At 44.7% G+C, this 13,661-nt stretch overlaps 1 protein-coding gene and 1 long non-coding RNA gene across 2 annotated transcripts in view; one reads left to right on the top strand and one right to left on the bottom strand.

Annotated features, from left to right (window-relative positions):
• Window positions 1-13,661, top strand: part of LOC148002756 (uncharacterized) — a 341,099-nt gene that overhangs the window by 290,535 nt on the left and 36,903 nt on the right. The gene's annotated exons all lie outside the window — the stretch shown is intronic.
• Hapstr1 (HUWE1 associated protein modifying stress responses) overlaps window positions 3,080-13,661 on the bottom strand; it is a 32,948-nt gene continuing 22,366 nt past the window's right edge. Inside the window, 1 exon segment of the mRNA NM_001106972.2 lies at window positions 3,080-10,095. Within this exon segment, the coding sequence (NP_001100442.1) occupies window positions 9,851-10,095 (245 nt within the window). The 3' untranslated portion in view covers window positions 3,080-9,850.

Raw genomic sequence — 13,661 nt, forward strand, 5'->3', positions numbered from 1 at the left:
GTTAATGGAACTGTTTTGGAAGGTTTATAAAATATGGCCTTGTTGGAGGAAGTGTGTCACTGAGGGGTGGCTTTAAGGTTTCAAAAGTACATATACAGCTCCTAACAGGCCCAGAGTGTATCTATGTCTCTCTCTCTTCACCCTTCCCACTTCTCCCTCCCTCTCTCCATCCCTTCCTCTCCCTCTGCCTGTCTGCCAGCAGATTGGGATGTTAGCTCTCATCCCCATGCCTGCCTGCTACCATACTTCCTGCCATGGTCATGGGCTAACAATGTCCCCAATTAAAAGCTTTGGTTTGTCTCCTTGGTCGTGGTGTCTCCTCACAGCAAAAGAATGGTGACTAAGACACCTCCCTTTTCCCTGTGGTAACACAAGGATGACAGAAGCGTATACACTTGTCCATGGAGTATGGGAGGTCAGGTTCTCATCTGCCTAGCAAAAGCTTACCCACTAAGCCATGTCCCTATCTCTACATCATAGCTGATGTAGGGAATACACACATATGGGCACACACCAAGCTTAATCCAGAAAGTCAACTCTCAGCATCTGCTTTGAGCATTCACTTAAGAGTGCACGACACACAGTATCAAGGCTATCAAATAACTCCGATTACTCTCCCATAGGATCTCAAGCTCGGAAGAAGCACAGAAAGGGTTCAAGTTTGAGGAAGACCATGGTGAAGCGAGTCACTCACCCTCTGTGAGCTAAGTGCACATTCTTGCCTCCAAGGTTACCAGATAGCACGTGTGTTCAAAGCACCCAGGAGGGTTCAGTAACGTTTATTAGGATGATGTGATAACTGGGACCCCCTGTACCCCAGGGCTGCTGACAGCCGTTCCTGAGGACTGGCCTGCTTCCTGTTTGTTTCAGCCCCACCTTCCAGAATGCAGAAAAGTTGGTTCGAGCTTTGCTTGTGACCATGAGTTGTTTCTGGCCAGTGGTTAACAGGTTTGTAACCACAGCTGGACCCTTTGGAGGGACTTTGGATAGAGTCCTGGAGAATGGCCCAAGGGCACCACCACCTCCCTCATCGGGAAATGAATGAGAAGCTAGAGGACTGAAGGAGGACCTGAACCTGACATAATAGCACACTGGAACCTGAGTGAACCACCAGCTCAAATCCAGGACAGGAAGGAAGAAGGGGAGGAGGTTAAAAACCTAGCAGCTTCCTGGAGGTGCCAGCACCAACCCTCTTCAGGTTTCCCAAGCCAAAATGGCCCCAAATCCAAACCTCCCAGTGGGTTTTGTGGGGTCAAGGTGCTCTGAACACATGAGCATGGAATGGAGGCACAAACCGGTAGTCTCAGGCCAGCCTGACCACAGTGTAGGAGTCTCAAAACGCAGTGTGTGTGTACACATGCATGTGGGTGTGCTTTAGCCTGGTCAAATCGCAGAGGTAGGTACAGGGCAAATCCAGTTTTCCCCAATCTTGTCTCCAAACAAGATTTACCTGACTGTCCTTAAAAAGGTGCCCACTGTGAAACCTACTACTCTCAAGGAGTCACCTATTTGCACCACTTACCTTCTCACACCTCACATACCCACCCCCTTGGCTCAGTACTCTAAACTTTAAGACGATGTAGGCTTCCATCGGGTCAGAGTGCTGTGACCCAGTTTGAGACAATGCAAGGAAGGCCAGGGTGAAACCAGTGCTGATCCTTCTACTGATGATCCTGGAGAGTCCCTTGGGTGCTTGGAAGTTGGAAACAGTGTAGTTCAGAGAACTAGGTCTTGGTACCTGGACCCTGGGTTAAGGCAGCATTTTCATTGGATTCAAATCATGCCTCGCTCCAGACTTTATTAGCTCTGAGACAGCATGTCTGGAGGGCCTATTGCTTTAAGGCCCTGGGGGGAGGGGCCCTCCTGTTTCCCTGGAAGCAGCTCAGCGCTGTTTTGTCTCCACAAGCTTCCACCCAAACAGGAAGTGAGTCACCTTAGAAGAATGTAGGGTTCCTGGCTGTAGAGGGACTCAGGCCGACCTTGGATGGCCCCTATTGCAAATTGAGCTTTTGTGGAGGCCTGGCTCCAAGATAAGAAACAGTCCAGTATCCGCAGGCCTCCCTGGATGATCGTAGCTTCGGAAGGCCTTGGAATCATCCAGGTGCGCCACACCCAAGCTTTCCAGAGTTATGTAAATATTTGCGCTCTGGCCCTGGGCACTTACAGGTAAGGCACTGATGCACCCCACACACCCCAGTATTTCCTTGATTTGAACCCAAACATAAGCTAAACAGGAACTCTACAAGTGCTTTCTCAACAACACAGAAATTAGATACTCTGGTTCTGATGATTCAGCCATTCCCGTAACCCTTCAATGCCTCATAGTTCTCATCAGTAATATAAGAAGGTATTTACGACAGGAGACAAAGCCAACCAGGTTTATGCAGACATATTAAAACAGTAAATCACTAAGAAAATTGCAAAAGTCAGGAATTAGAACTTCGCACTAGAACATGTAACTGGGGTAAGGGAAGGTTCCAGTGGCTCAGAAAGACATCGCCATTAGCTCAGTGAGAACTCCAGCCGTTTCTTCCATGCCTCTGAAGTGCCAGCTGGGTTTGGCGTGCTAGAAATAATCTGCATCTTCGTTAAGGAGCCTCTCCTTCCAGATACTGATCCCCTCAGTACCTTGTGCAAGCATGTTCATTAAGTACCCAGAGACATTAGTTTCCCTGGCATTCCAAAGGTGCTAGAAACCCAATACAAGGTGGAAGCTTCAAGGAAAAGGCTTAAAAAGATTACATAGGAGGGCTTTAGACACAGCGGGTAAGGGAAAACCTGGCGTGGTACTGGTTTGCAAGGGCAGGTGTTTGTGAGTGGTTTAAGGGTGGAGCATCCAGCCCCTAACAGGATTCAGGGAAGATGAGCAGTAACTGCTTGTGTCCCAGGACGCCTGCTGAGTTTAATGCAGTGGCTGGCACACTTCAGAACCAAGTCTTCTCTGCTGCGTCCGTCAGGCTTGGCTATAGTGCAGTTTCCCTCATAGCTGCTGTAGCTCCAGGAATACCTGCCCTAGATGAACTGCAGGCCGGAACTCACCTGCACCCAAGTAGTGTCATTTAAAAAACATGAAGACAAATGACAGGACTCAGAACTTCCTTTTATTTAGTTCACCTTACCAGGGGGAAATGCTCAGTAGACAGAGCACCCACGAGAGCCCCTGGCTGTGCACACAAGGAGCCCCTGCCCCAGGGTCCCTGGGTCTAACTCTCCTTCCCAAGTCTCTGCCTGCCAGGAAAATTCCACTGTCACTCTGGAGGAACCTGCTGCTTGCCTGTGGTGAGGGCAGAGCAGCCTGAAGGAAGGGCTCCAGGGGCAGGATGGTCAGCAGAGACCTAGGCCCAGGGCAGCCAATTCTGAGGCTTCAGTTGGGGGATCAGGGAGAGAGATCCTGTTCTGCCCCAAACCTTTGGTCTCTAGATGCAATCACAGGCAGTGAGTCCAGGAATTCGTTTTAAACCACGAGGTGACACTGCACTGCCAGGTCACATCAGTTGAGTCTCAACTCACCACAGCCTCTGACACTGTCAGTGCCAACTTCCTCCTGCCCAGCCCAGTGATTAAGCCTGCCCCAGAGGAATGCAATGGTCACAATGGCTTCCTTAAAGCCCAGGGCCTGAGGAGCCTAGTGCCAATTTATGGTCACCTACACAACCAACCAGGCAAGGGGCCAACGCAACATTCCTTCTGCAGAAATACCAGCAGCTCCTGAGTGGTGGTGCTCCCCTTACTGAGGCTTTCAGTATCTTTAGGAAACAGGGTCTGGTTTTTCCAGGTTACAGCTCGAGAAAGGCCGGTTCTAATAATACACAAAGCTGAAACCATGCCACTGGAGAGAAGAGGGTTTTAGAGTTGGAGGTTAGAAACTGAAGAGAGTACAGGAGAGCCCCCAGAGCCCAGGGAAACTGAGACAAGGATTCCCACATCAGATGGTGTCCAAGTGTGTACAGACATCTTCACCATGTAACAGGGTCCAGGAAGGGCTGCAGGGTAGGTAGCTAGAGCAAAACAGGATTTTCATCCACACCCACCAACCCCAATCCATGCTTCTAACCACACTTGTTCTGTAGTTCTTAGCAATCTAAAGACCCAAGAAAAAGAAAAACAGATTGTGAAAACTGTGGGCTTTGTTTGAAGACAGGGTTTCTCTGTGTAGCCCTGGCTGTCCTAAAACTAGCTCTGTAGACCAGGCCAGCCTCAAACTCAGAGATCTACCTGGTTTTGCCTCCTGAGTGCTGGTATCAAGGCGTGCGCCACCACTGCCTAGCTTTTTAAAACCACATTTCAATCCAAATTTCTCATCTAGGAAACATCCATACCCAGCCTGGTGTCACTAGTGCAGGGCCCAGGTTCTCACAACTAGGGTGATGTTGCTATGGCATCAAACAGCATGGTACCCAAGAAACTAGAGAATCCATCATCCAAAAGGGTGAATGCTGAGTGTGAGGTTCATCAGCAGACTCTATGAACACGTGTTTGTATTCTTGACTGTCTTTATACTGGAGACCATTGGTCCACAATGTGAATGAAAAACCACGATGTGCAAGAGGCAAGACTTAAAGTACTCTGCAACCCACAGTTCTATGCAACCTTAAAACACTTGCAGTTACACAATATTGCTGCACCTTGAAATCCACGTCCTGAGGCCCCTCACAGTGAAGAGCAATCAATCCATCCACCTCTACAATCCAGGACTTTGAAAAAGGATCCCCCTCTCCACAGGATTTCAGCCCTGGCACATGCACACCAAGAACAGAGAGCAATGGTCTAATTTCCTCAACGCTAACTACAACGGCCCAATCCTGGGTGTATTTAGGGATATGTGCGATCTAAGTACGCAAGTCAATACAGAAGCTACTAGGTCCCCAGGAGCTGAGACAGCCTCATACCTTTAAGACCTTCCTGTGGCAAGGTGCAAACCACCACTCTAGGCCTGCAGAGTCCAGAGTGCCTTGATACCTATGCCGGAACTCTCCCAAGCAGCAGCAGACAATATAAGAACAGGACTTCCCATGGCCACCTCACCTGGAGCACAGGAGTTCCACAACAGCAGCTACCTGCCCACATGCCCCACAGTTTGGGGCAGACAGCACTCAGAAGTCCCCTACAACTCGGATAGACAGGTCCTTCCACCTGAGGATGAGTATTAAAGTGAGCAGCCTGCACAGGCTCACCCTTGACACCTTCCTATAATGGCATCCAGCACTGAAAATACTCAACACATGGGCAAGTCCGTGCTCTGAAGACCAACACACTGCATCCTACAACATCCAGCATCCACAACACACAGCACCCTATGTGCTGCTGGCCTCCTCCCCATTCCAGCTGCCCCTGGGACAAGATGAAATCAACAATAAGCCAATGGGACTGTTTCAATGGCTACAGACAGAAATGGCTCATGAATAAGCTAGGAATGCTCCCTCCAACCTGTAACACCATCGCTCAGCAGGCTGAGGCATGAGCATCACTTAGGGTTCAAGACCAGCTTATAATGCAAGACTGTTCCAAAATTAAAAACATTTACAAATATATAGAAAATTGTTTATCATTTTAACTCGGGAGAGGGTGAAGAAAGGGACAACTCAAAAGGCTGCCTGGAATTTAAATTTTCCTCACAAAAAAATTTATTTTTCAATGGCCCACTGCAATCAATATAACACACTGAAAAATATAGAAGCTATCAGTCAACCCCATTCCAGAATTCTCAGCAAATGGGAGGATAAACATGAACATAAATGTTTCCAACTTTTAAGGAACTCGAGAAACTCACATTTATTTTTTTTTTTAACCATTCAGAGATGATGAAACTGGGCCAGAAAAGGTAAAAAGCTAGAAGCCAGCCAGGCATGGAACCCACAAATCATGCCATAAGTCAGCTTCTTTCACAGGAGGGTCAGACTCAAGGTGTGCTGCAATCAAGTCCGCGTCCATGACGCTGGCTGAGATACGGGGCAACAGACAGGTGGCCTCAATGCAAGGATGGACCTGCAGTGGGGGTGCATAGTCTGGAGGTCTCTTTCTGTGGTTGCTTTATGAACTCACTTTGTAACTGAGGCCAGACTGAAACTCTCTACCATCAACTAGGTTGGCTTCAAATTCATGGTGATCCTCCTCCTCCTGCCTCAGTCTCCCCAGTGCTGATGTGAGCCTGTTCCTTGCCTGAATGGTTAATTTCATGTGTAGAAAATTCTTATAAAGGTTAAGCCAGAATAGTTGCTACTGTACTATGAAAAGTTGGGACCTGCATAAAAAATACTCAAACAACAGAAGCAAGCTACCGGAAACCAGAAGAGCATCCATAAACTACACCACTGTGCTGGAGCCTCAACCACCACTTAGCACAAGCTGCTGCCTCCCAATTCCACACGAGCAGGCAGATCCATCCCATCAGACTGTACAGCCCTGCCCTTGTTCTAGCACGCACACCTGCCACACAGCAGGACAGCCTCAAACTTACTCCCTTCTCAAATCATGTTCCCACGAGAGTTTCAGACACACACCTCACTACTCTGCACAGAAGCTCCCTGTTCCAGGTAAAGCCCCTAAACCACAGGTTTTAACAGCTTTCAGAACAGTAAGAGAGGTCACAAGCACTGCAAGTGCGACAAGGTCTCCTTTACCTAAGCAGGCGAACATTTAATTTTAAACAGGATTCCAAGCAGCATCCATTCTGAAGGTTCCCAAACCCTACTAATCCAAATAGTGTCCATCACAGTGGCACAGCCCTGTTACCCCAGAACTCAAGAGATGAGGTCCACAAGATCAGACTTCGAGGTCATCCCCAGCTACAAGGTGAGTTTGAGGCCAGCCTGGGCTACATGAGACCCTGTCTAACACAAATATATCACTAATAAATACCTCTATGTGGACAGTATTCATACTCAGAACTTAGAGCACTTTCCTAACACTAACCAGGCTGTGCAAATCTCCAACTAGAGGGTGTTTCAAAACCTTGATACCTTATCCCTTTGGTCACTTTTAGCCCATCCCTTCTCCCTAAACTGTATGTGACTACATCAAAATTACTGGGACATGATGACCAAAACAAACTACAGACAGGCCCCTGTTGTCTTTTTGATATTCTCGATGATTTATTTGGGTTATGGTTTAAGTGTATGCCATTACTTCGATGAGGTAAACTACAGTGAGGATATTCTAATTTTGCTGTCTAAGATATTGAGCATTGTAATAAAGTTCTTGAGCCTCTCAGCTACATTCAGGACACTGCAGTGGAGAACTTGGCCTGGCCTACTCCTGTCAGTTAATGACAAGACTAATGAACTGTGTTAAGAATCAGACTCTGTTCCCCATGCTCAAGTGCTTAGCTTCAAGAGTAGCCCGTTCTGTTCCTGATTGGCTGAAAAGGCCAAGCAAGCACCATGCCAGTAAACCGTAGCACTCAGGCAACTGAAACAGGAAGATCAAATGTTGTAAGTCAGCATGAGCTACACAAAAAGACTTGTCCAAAAAAAAGAAAAGAAAAAAAAAAAAAAAAAAAAAACAAAAACAAAAAAGTCAGTGTCTAATACTACACTAGTATGTGAGGTCTTTGATGTTCTGCATCGTAACTAATGAAAACTTCCAAAAGATTCTGAACTAGAGCAGACCAACTCATGCTAAGATTAGAGAACACCTCACTTTGTACTGATGGGTCTCAGTTACTCTATTCTGGCCAGAGAGGAAAGGGACAGAGAAGGACACTACATGTTGAATGCAATGGAAAAAAGTAACCAATGCTAAAGTTTTTAAAAAGTTTAATGGAGCCAATAATTCGGCATATAAATTGTGTTCTGGCAGACATTAGACCTGCTTTCTCTTACCAAAGAAAATGGCACGTTTTATCAAAATTTGACAACTGAGAGTAAAGGGCACTGAGATTCAGCTTCAGAGCACCAACTTAAACCAAACAACCAAGAATATCATTATTCAACTTGGACAGAGGAAACAGAACAAGGCAGGAAGGGAGATGAAGCATGTTCCTCGGTCTCAAGTCCCTCAGGAATGGGAGTTCTGGCTTCTTGTCAGAGCAATCACACCGTCAAACCCAATTCCAGAATTTATATTCACAACCACAGAAAAGCAAAATTGAACTCCATGTATTGGTGTATCCTAAGGGAAGCCTGGAAGTCCTTGTGATGCACAGGGTCGTCCATTTAAGGTAAAATGACAGATTGCTATAATTCTTCCTGCTTTTCAAATAAAACAAAGCTCCACTTTTGCAAAAACTGAGAAATACCTTACTTTCCTTCCTAGTCTGAACACGGAGTTCACTGTTTTAAATAAGGGCTATATCTATGAGTACAGAACTTCAATTCACACAACATTTCTAACATTCCATTCACATCCCACTCAGTCAGTAATGGTTAACTTAGTAAGGTTTCTTCACAGAAAGGTTATTATTAATGGCTGACAAAATTGCAAACTTTTAACAAAGTGCTGTAATTACCAGAAAAACCCTTACACTGATTTGCAATGGTTACTAAGGATAAAAATAGAAGAAACTGAAACTGGACTACAAGTTTGCAAGGAAACATTTTCACTGTCCTACTTGATATATAATATAATAGGATAGGATGAATTACAGTACCTGGCAGGCTGACATCAGTCTTCTAAAAAAGACTACCATTCAGTTCAAGGTAGTAAAAATGCAGATGAAACATGCTCTAAAATGTTTGTAGCTACAAGAGGTCTTAAATTTACCCAAAGAAGACTCTAAGAGCTTTTACTTGGGTCTACCTAACATCTAGAGAACCTCCATGCGATCTCATCTTTTCCAGAATGAAATTCCAAACTGCATTTCTGAGAGAAATGGAGGGACAGGAAAAGTTGGGTTTTGCTATTTAAGTTACTTTCACATTAGTAGCAGATAAAACATTTATCATCTTCCACCTACTATGACAACTACACACAGTAGGGCATCCATAAAAATGCTTAAAAAAAAAAAAACCTAAAGAATAAATATCTACTCCCACCGTCCATTTCCTCTCACTACTACCAAACCAAAAAGGAAGCCCACTCTCAAAGATCATGACCTGTTTTCCAGGTCACTTTGAATGCAGTCTGTGTTTAACCATAAGTAAAGTACCCGGCATAGGAAGTAGTACTTGTCTTAAAACTGAGTTGAAGCCTACAGGGGTATTGTGGGGACAGTTTACTATTGCTATTTTCAGAGCACTACCACACAGAGTGATTCCATAAGAGTCCTGTGTACTGACTCAGTATTGTGTACTGTCTGCATGACCACCATAGCACCTCTTTACATCTCACAGTCACCAGTTACAACTGATTGAAAACTGAAAACTGGGCATAATCTGATAATCAGAAATTGCACGCTATCACTATGGAAACCGGGTGTGTGGGTTCAGTGTGGCTGCAAAAATGGAAGCCTGCAGACCTGGCTTGCAAGCCAGATCAAGGTTTTAGACAATTGTAGGAACCTGGCAATACTGTTTAAGTAAAAATACTCAACACAGCAGGAAATGGACCAAAAAATAAAAATAAGAAAGCATTCTATAACCAAATAAACATCTGATATTTCCTTTCCCTTTGAGAATAAATACAGTTAAGGTCACTTTTCGCCTTGGAACGGATATATGTTTGCCTATGATGATCTTGCTAATGACTACAATATTTCATGTCCTCTGCTAGGATTATAGTTTGAGAAAGCCATAGTTACAGGAGGCATCTACTGTAAATACCTAGAACTTCCTTTTATGGCAACCACTAGAGAATTCACTTTTCTTAAACAGTGAACAAGGGAAGATGGCCTCATGTTTCCTTTGCAGTAATAGTATATGTTGAGGATCGAGTGGCTTTCAAGCAGCATGGTGGGTGTGAAAGTGTCTGCAGTTTAGAGCATTCTGTTGCGTTTATGGGTTGGTGAGTCTGTAATGACATCGCCACACTGGGCTGAGGTACGCTTTCTAGTTCCACCATTGTCCAAGTGGAGTGCCATTTCTTCTGTTATGAAAGTGTTCAAATCGACATCATGGAGTCCATTTCTCCTTCGACTAGCATTCGGTCCACTGCTTACATGTGTAGGAGAGCCTGGGGTACTCGAACGCACGCTTATACTAGCCATTGCACCACTAAGACCTAGGAAGAAGAAAACAGGTTTTAGAATTGCTCGATTATTTGACCCTTTCGAAAGCAGCCCACTCTACTTTCCATGGTGCCACAGTGCACAAGGGTGCCTGCCGGTTTTCTTTGTAAGGGTCAGCAGTGAGTTAACATTTCTTCTTTAAAGACCAACCATATAGTTTTGACCTACACTTTTTTGGCAATAAAACCATTATACATAAAAAAGGCAACCAGTGATTATAGAAGTTAAATGTACCAAGTACTGTACCAGGAACACCAAAATAGTCTCCCATCTTTCCATTAGGCAAGTGCTATATACAATTTACAGACCAGGACAGGAGGTCCTTGTTTAAAGCAGAGCATTTTGTTTGATCCAATGTCACCATTCTTACAATCTCTCTGATATGTGCCTATGTGTGATAATGCAGGGAAAGCAAAAAAGCATTTCTATGTCTGACAAATAAGATAAGGTGACTGCATAGTGTTATCACCCCAAGCACTCCATTATTAAGCCTGAAAAAAAAATCACTGAAAAATTATATGAAACCACTGGTGGGTGTGCCTGGACAAACAGGGGCTCTATCACCATCTGGGGTCTGGGGTGTATTTGGCAGACGCCCTTAAGATAGCTTAAGATAGCTAGCACAAGAGCCCATGCAATACCATTTCCAGTTCTTCAAAGAGAGGAAGGGGTAGGTAAAGAACCCTGTTTCGTGGTCTGCTCTTAAATGCAGGATGTATCCCAGCACTGACTGCTGAACCCTCACTGCTTAGAATGGTAGCAGTTAGGGAATGCTGCATGCAATCTACCCTGAATATTCAGGCTAAGTCTGTGGAAGGCATGTGCCTAGTCAGGGCACAAGAACTGTAACATTAAAGTTAAATCCTAGGTCAGTGTCATTTGCCACCTCATGAATTTCTCCCTGACCCAGATTTTTGCCATTGCCTGACTAGAGAGAGTGACTTAATAGCATTGATAATTCCAAGAGTAAGAATTCCACCTGATCCTTTAAAACAAACTTCAGTTTGATCTGGAAGTGCCAAAAACTCCTTTTCATTTTGAACTCTAAGAAAATGGCTTGAGGGGTTGGGGATTTAGCTCAGTGGTAGAGCGCTTGCCTAGCAGGCCCAAGGCCCTGGGTTCAGTCCCCAGCTCCGAAAAAAAAAAAAAAAAGAAAAAAAGAAAATGGCTTGAATATTAAGTAGAAAGGGGAAAAACTCTGCACCTACCAAATTAAATCTACTAAATCCCAAAGCTGTTCTTACTGTACAAACACTTCCTGGGGACAACAATGTCCATGCGCAGCAACTTCCTGCTCTTTTCAGCAGCCACACAACAGGCTCCCTCGCTGTTCCCCCATTAAAACACACCCTTTTCACAATGGTGATCTGGGGAAAAAAAAGCAAAGTGCTCCTCCCTCTTTACCTGCCCACCTTTTAAAGGCCAACATCTGTTTCTTCTTTGTTGGGAATGGGGCACACCAATGCTGGCTTGCATCCAGGATCAAGCATTGTTAGTCCCCAAAGTCACCCTATGATGTACAGCTCTATGACTGCATTCTGCAAGCCAGGACTAAAGAGTTAAATACCCCACACAAGGTCATCAGGTAGCAATCAACAGCAGAGTCTCAAGCACAGGAGGGCAAGAGAGTCTACACAGTAGTGTTACACTGCCTTCTCAAACTGTTAGGCTGAAAGAGGAAAACTGACACAGACACACATTCGTGAGCAAGCCTACATTTTTTTTAATTTTAGGGTTCAGGGGCAGTCTACCCACCCCTTAGTCCTCACCCTGCCCTGGGTCTCCTACCCTAACACTTAACTGTTTTATCACCAGTATCAGTGATCAGTGGTTCAAAGTCACTTGTTCTTTACTCAAGAGTTTGCTCAGCCAGAACCCGTAAGGGTCACGAAGCTCCTGAGGTTTTGGCCTCGTGGTGGTGCTTTCCCTTCCACTCAGAACTTCCCAGTCCTTCCTGTCCTCCAGCTTACCAGCTGCTTCCTCAGCAGCCTGTGTCTCTTTTGACAGACAGGTGTTCACCCCTTGGCTTATAGTGCCCATCTTGCACTCAAAGGCCCACTCCTAATTCTGACCACTTCCTGAGCAGCCCAGACTTTAGCTTAAAAAAAAAAAAAACAAACCACTTCTTTGTTCCTAACACATAGACTTAAACACACAATTCGAGGAAACCAACTCCCAGGCTTATGTAGCACAATCAATCACCTATCTCTTCCGATGGGCAAGCTTCCACATGTACCTGAAGAACTAACTTATTAACACATCACACACACAGAATTCTATTAAAGAACAGTGCTTTAGAGTCCTGCCCACATTTCAAAGCTCACTGAAACACAGGGCTTCATTTCAAGGAGATAAAGCAAGACTGCTGCTACTAGCTAGTTACTTATCAATTCCATCATTTTAAATTCAACTCTTCCCAATTGTTGGGTTTTCCCCCATACACCATAGCCTTCTTGCTGTGAAAGCCTTGCATTTCTTATCCCTATAGCCCACAACATCCTGCTCCACAGCCTTTTTGTAAGTAGTCCATACTGGCTCAAACTCCACCTGCACCTTCCTCCTGAAAACTCAAACGGAAAGCATCCGAGGACCACTGTGTCCTGTCTGTGTCTCTCCCTCCCTCCCTCTCTCCCTCTCCCTCTCTCTCTCTCTCTCTCTCTCTCTCTCTCTCTCTCTCTCTCTCTCTCTCTCTCTCTCTCTCTCTCTCTCGTGTGTGTGTGTGTGTGTGTGTGTGTTTAAACAGGGTCCTACAGTCTGAGCCTCCCAAATTAGTCAGGAGACATACTGACCAGTTTTTGTACTTGCTCCAGGATGCAGTTTCTAAAGTACTTATACTGTAAAATCTAAGAGCTGGGCAGTAAACGGGGCTGCTTTTATAATTCAGAATCCCTTTTGCAAATAAAACTACCCACAGGGAGCTTGCACTGAACCCAACCCATGCCCTTCATCAATGTTCACGGTGGTAATGACCAGTACCAAAGAGTCAAAGGCAGTGGACTAAGTCACTTCCATCCAGTGTTTATTAATTCAACTTCTTTATGAAAAACAAAATACTTTATGCAGCAACTTGAACAAATGAAAATCCCCCTAACACCTGAGATGCATCTTTCTCTGCAGAGTACTGGGTTTTAACTGTATAGAACAATCATCTAGCCTCAGCTATGAGAATTTTCTCAAAGTTGAATTCACTAATCGTCCCAGAAGAATTTTCACAAGTTGTTAAAAACAAAAAAAAAAAAAAAAAAAATTAAGATAACCACAAAAAATAAAGAACAGCCCAAATTTTATTTTGAAAAAAATCAGTGACAGCTACTGAAGCTGCTTTAGAAAACCTTGCTAAGCCACATGAACAATCAGCTACACAAGTACAGAAAATCTGAACATGCTTCACAACTAAAAAACTAAAACTAAAACGTTGTACGTCCTTAACCAAAAACATGTCTTCAAAAGGAGTGTGGAAATATCATGACAAACACAGGTCACATTAGACAGAAAAAAAAAATCTCAGTTGCATAACATAAGATAAACTCATGTTTTAATGTCTCTGCATCCATTGCAC

This window comes from Rattus norvegicus, chromosome 10, assembly GCF_021556685.1.
Source record: "Rattus norvegicus strain SHRSP/BbbUtx chromosome 10, alternate assembly SHRSP_T2T, whole genome shotgun sequence".
Taxonomy (NCBI): domain Eukaryota; kingdom Metazoa; phylum Chordata; class Mammalia; order Rodentia; family Muridae; genus Rattus; species Rattus norvegicus.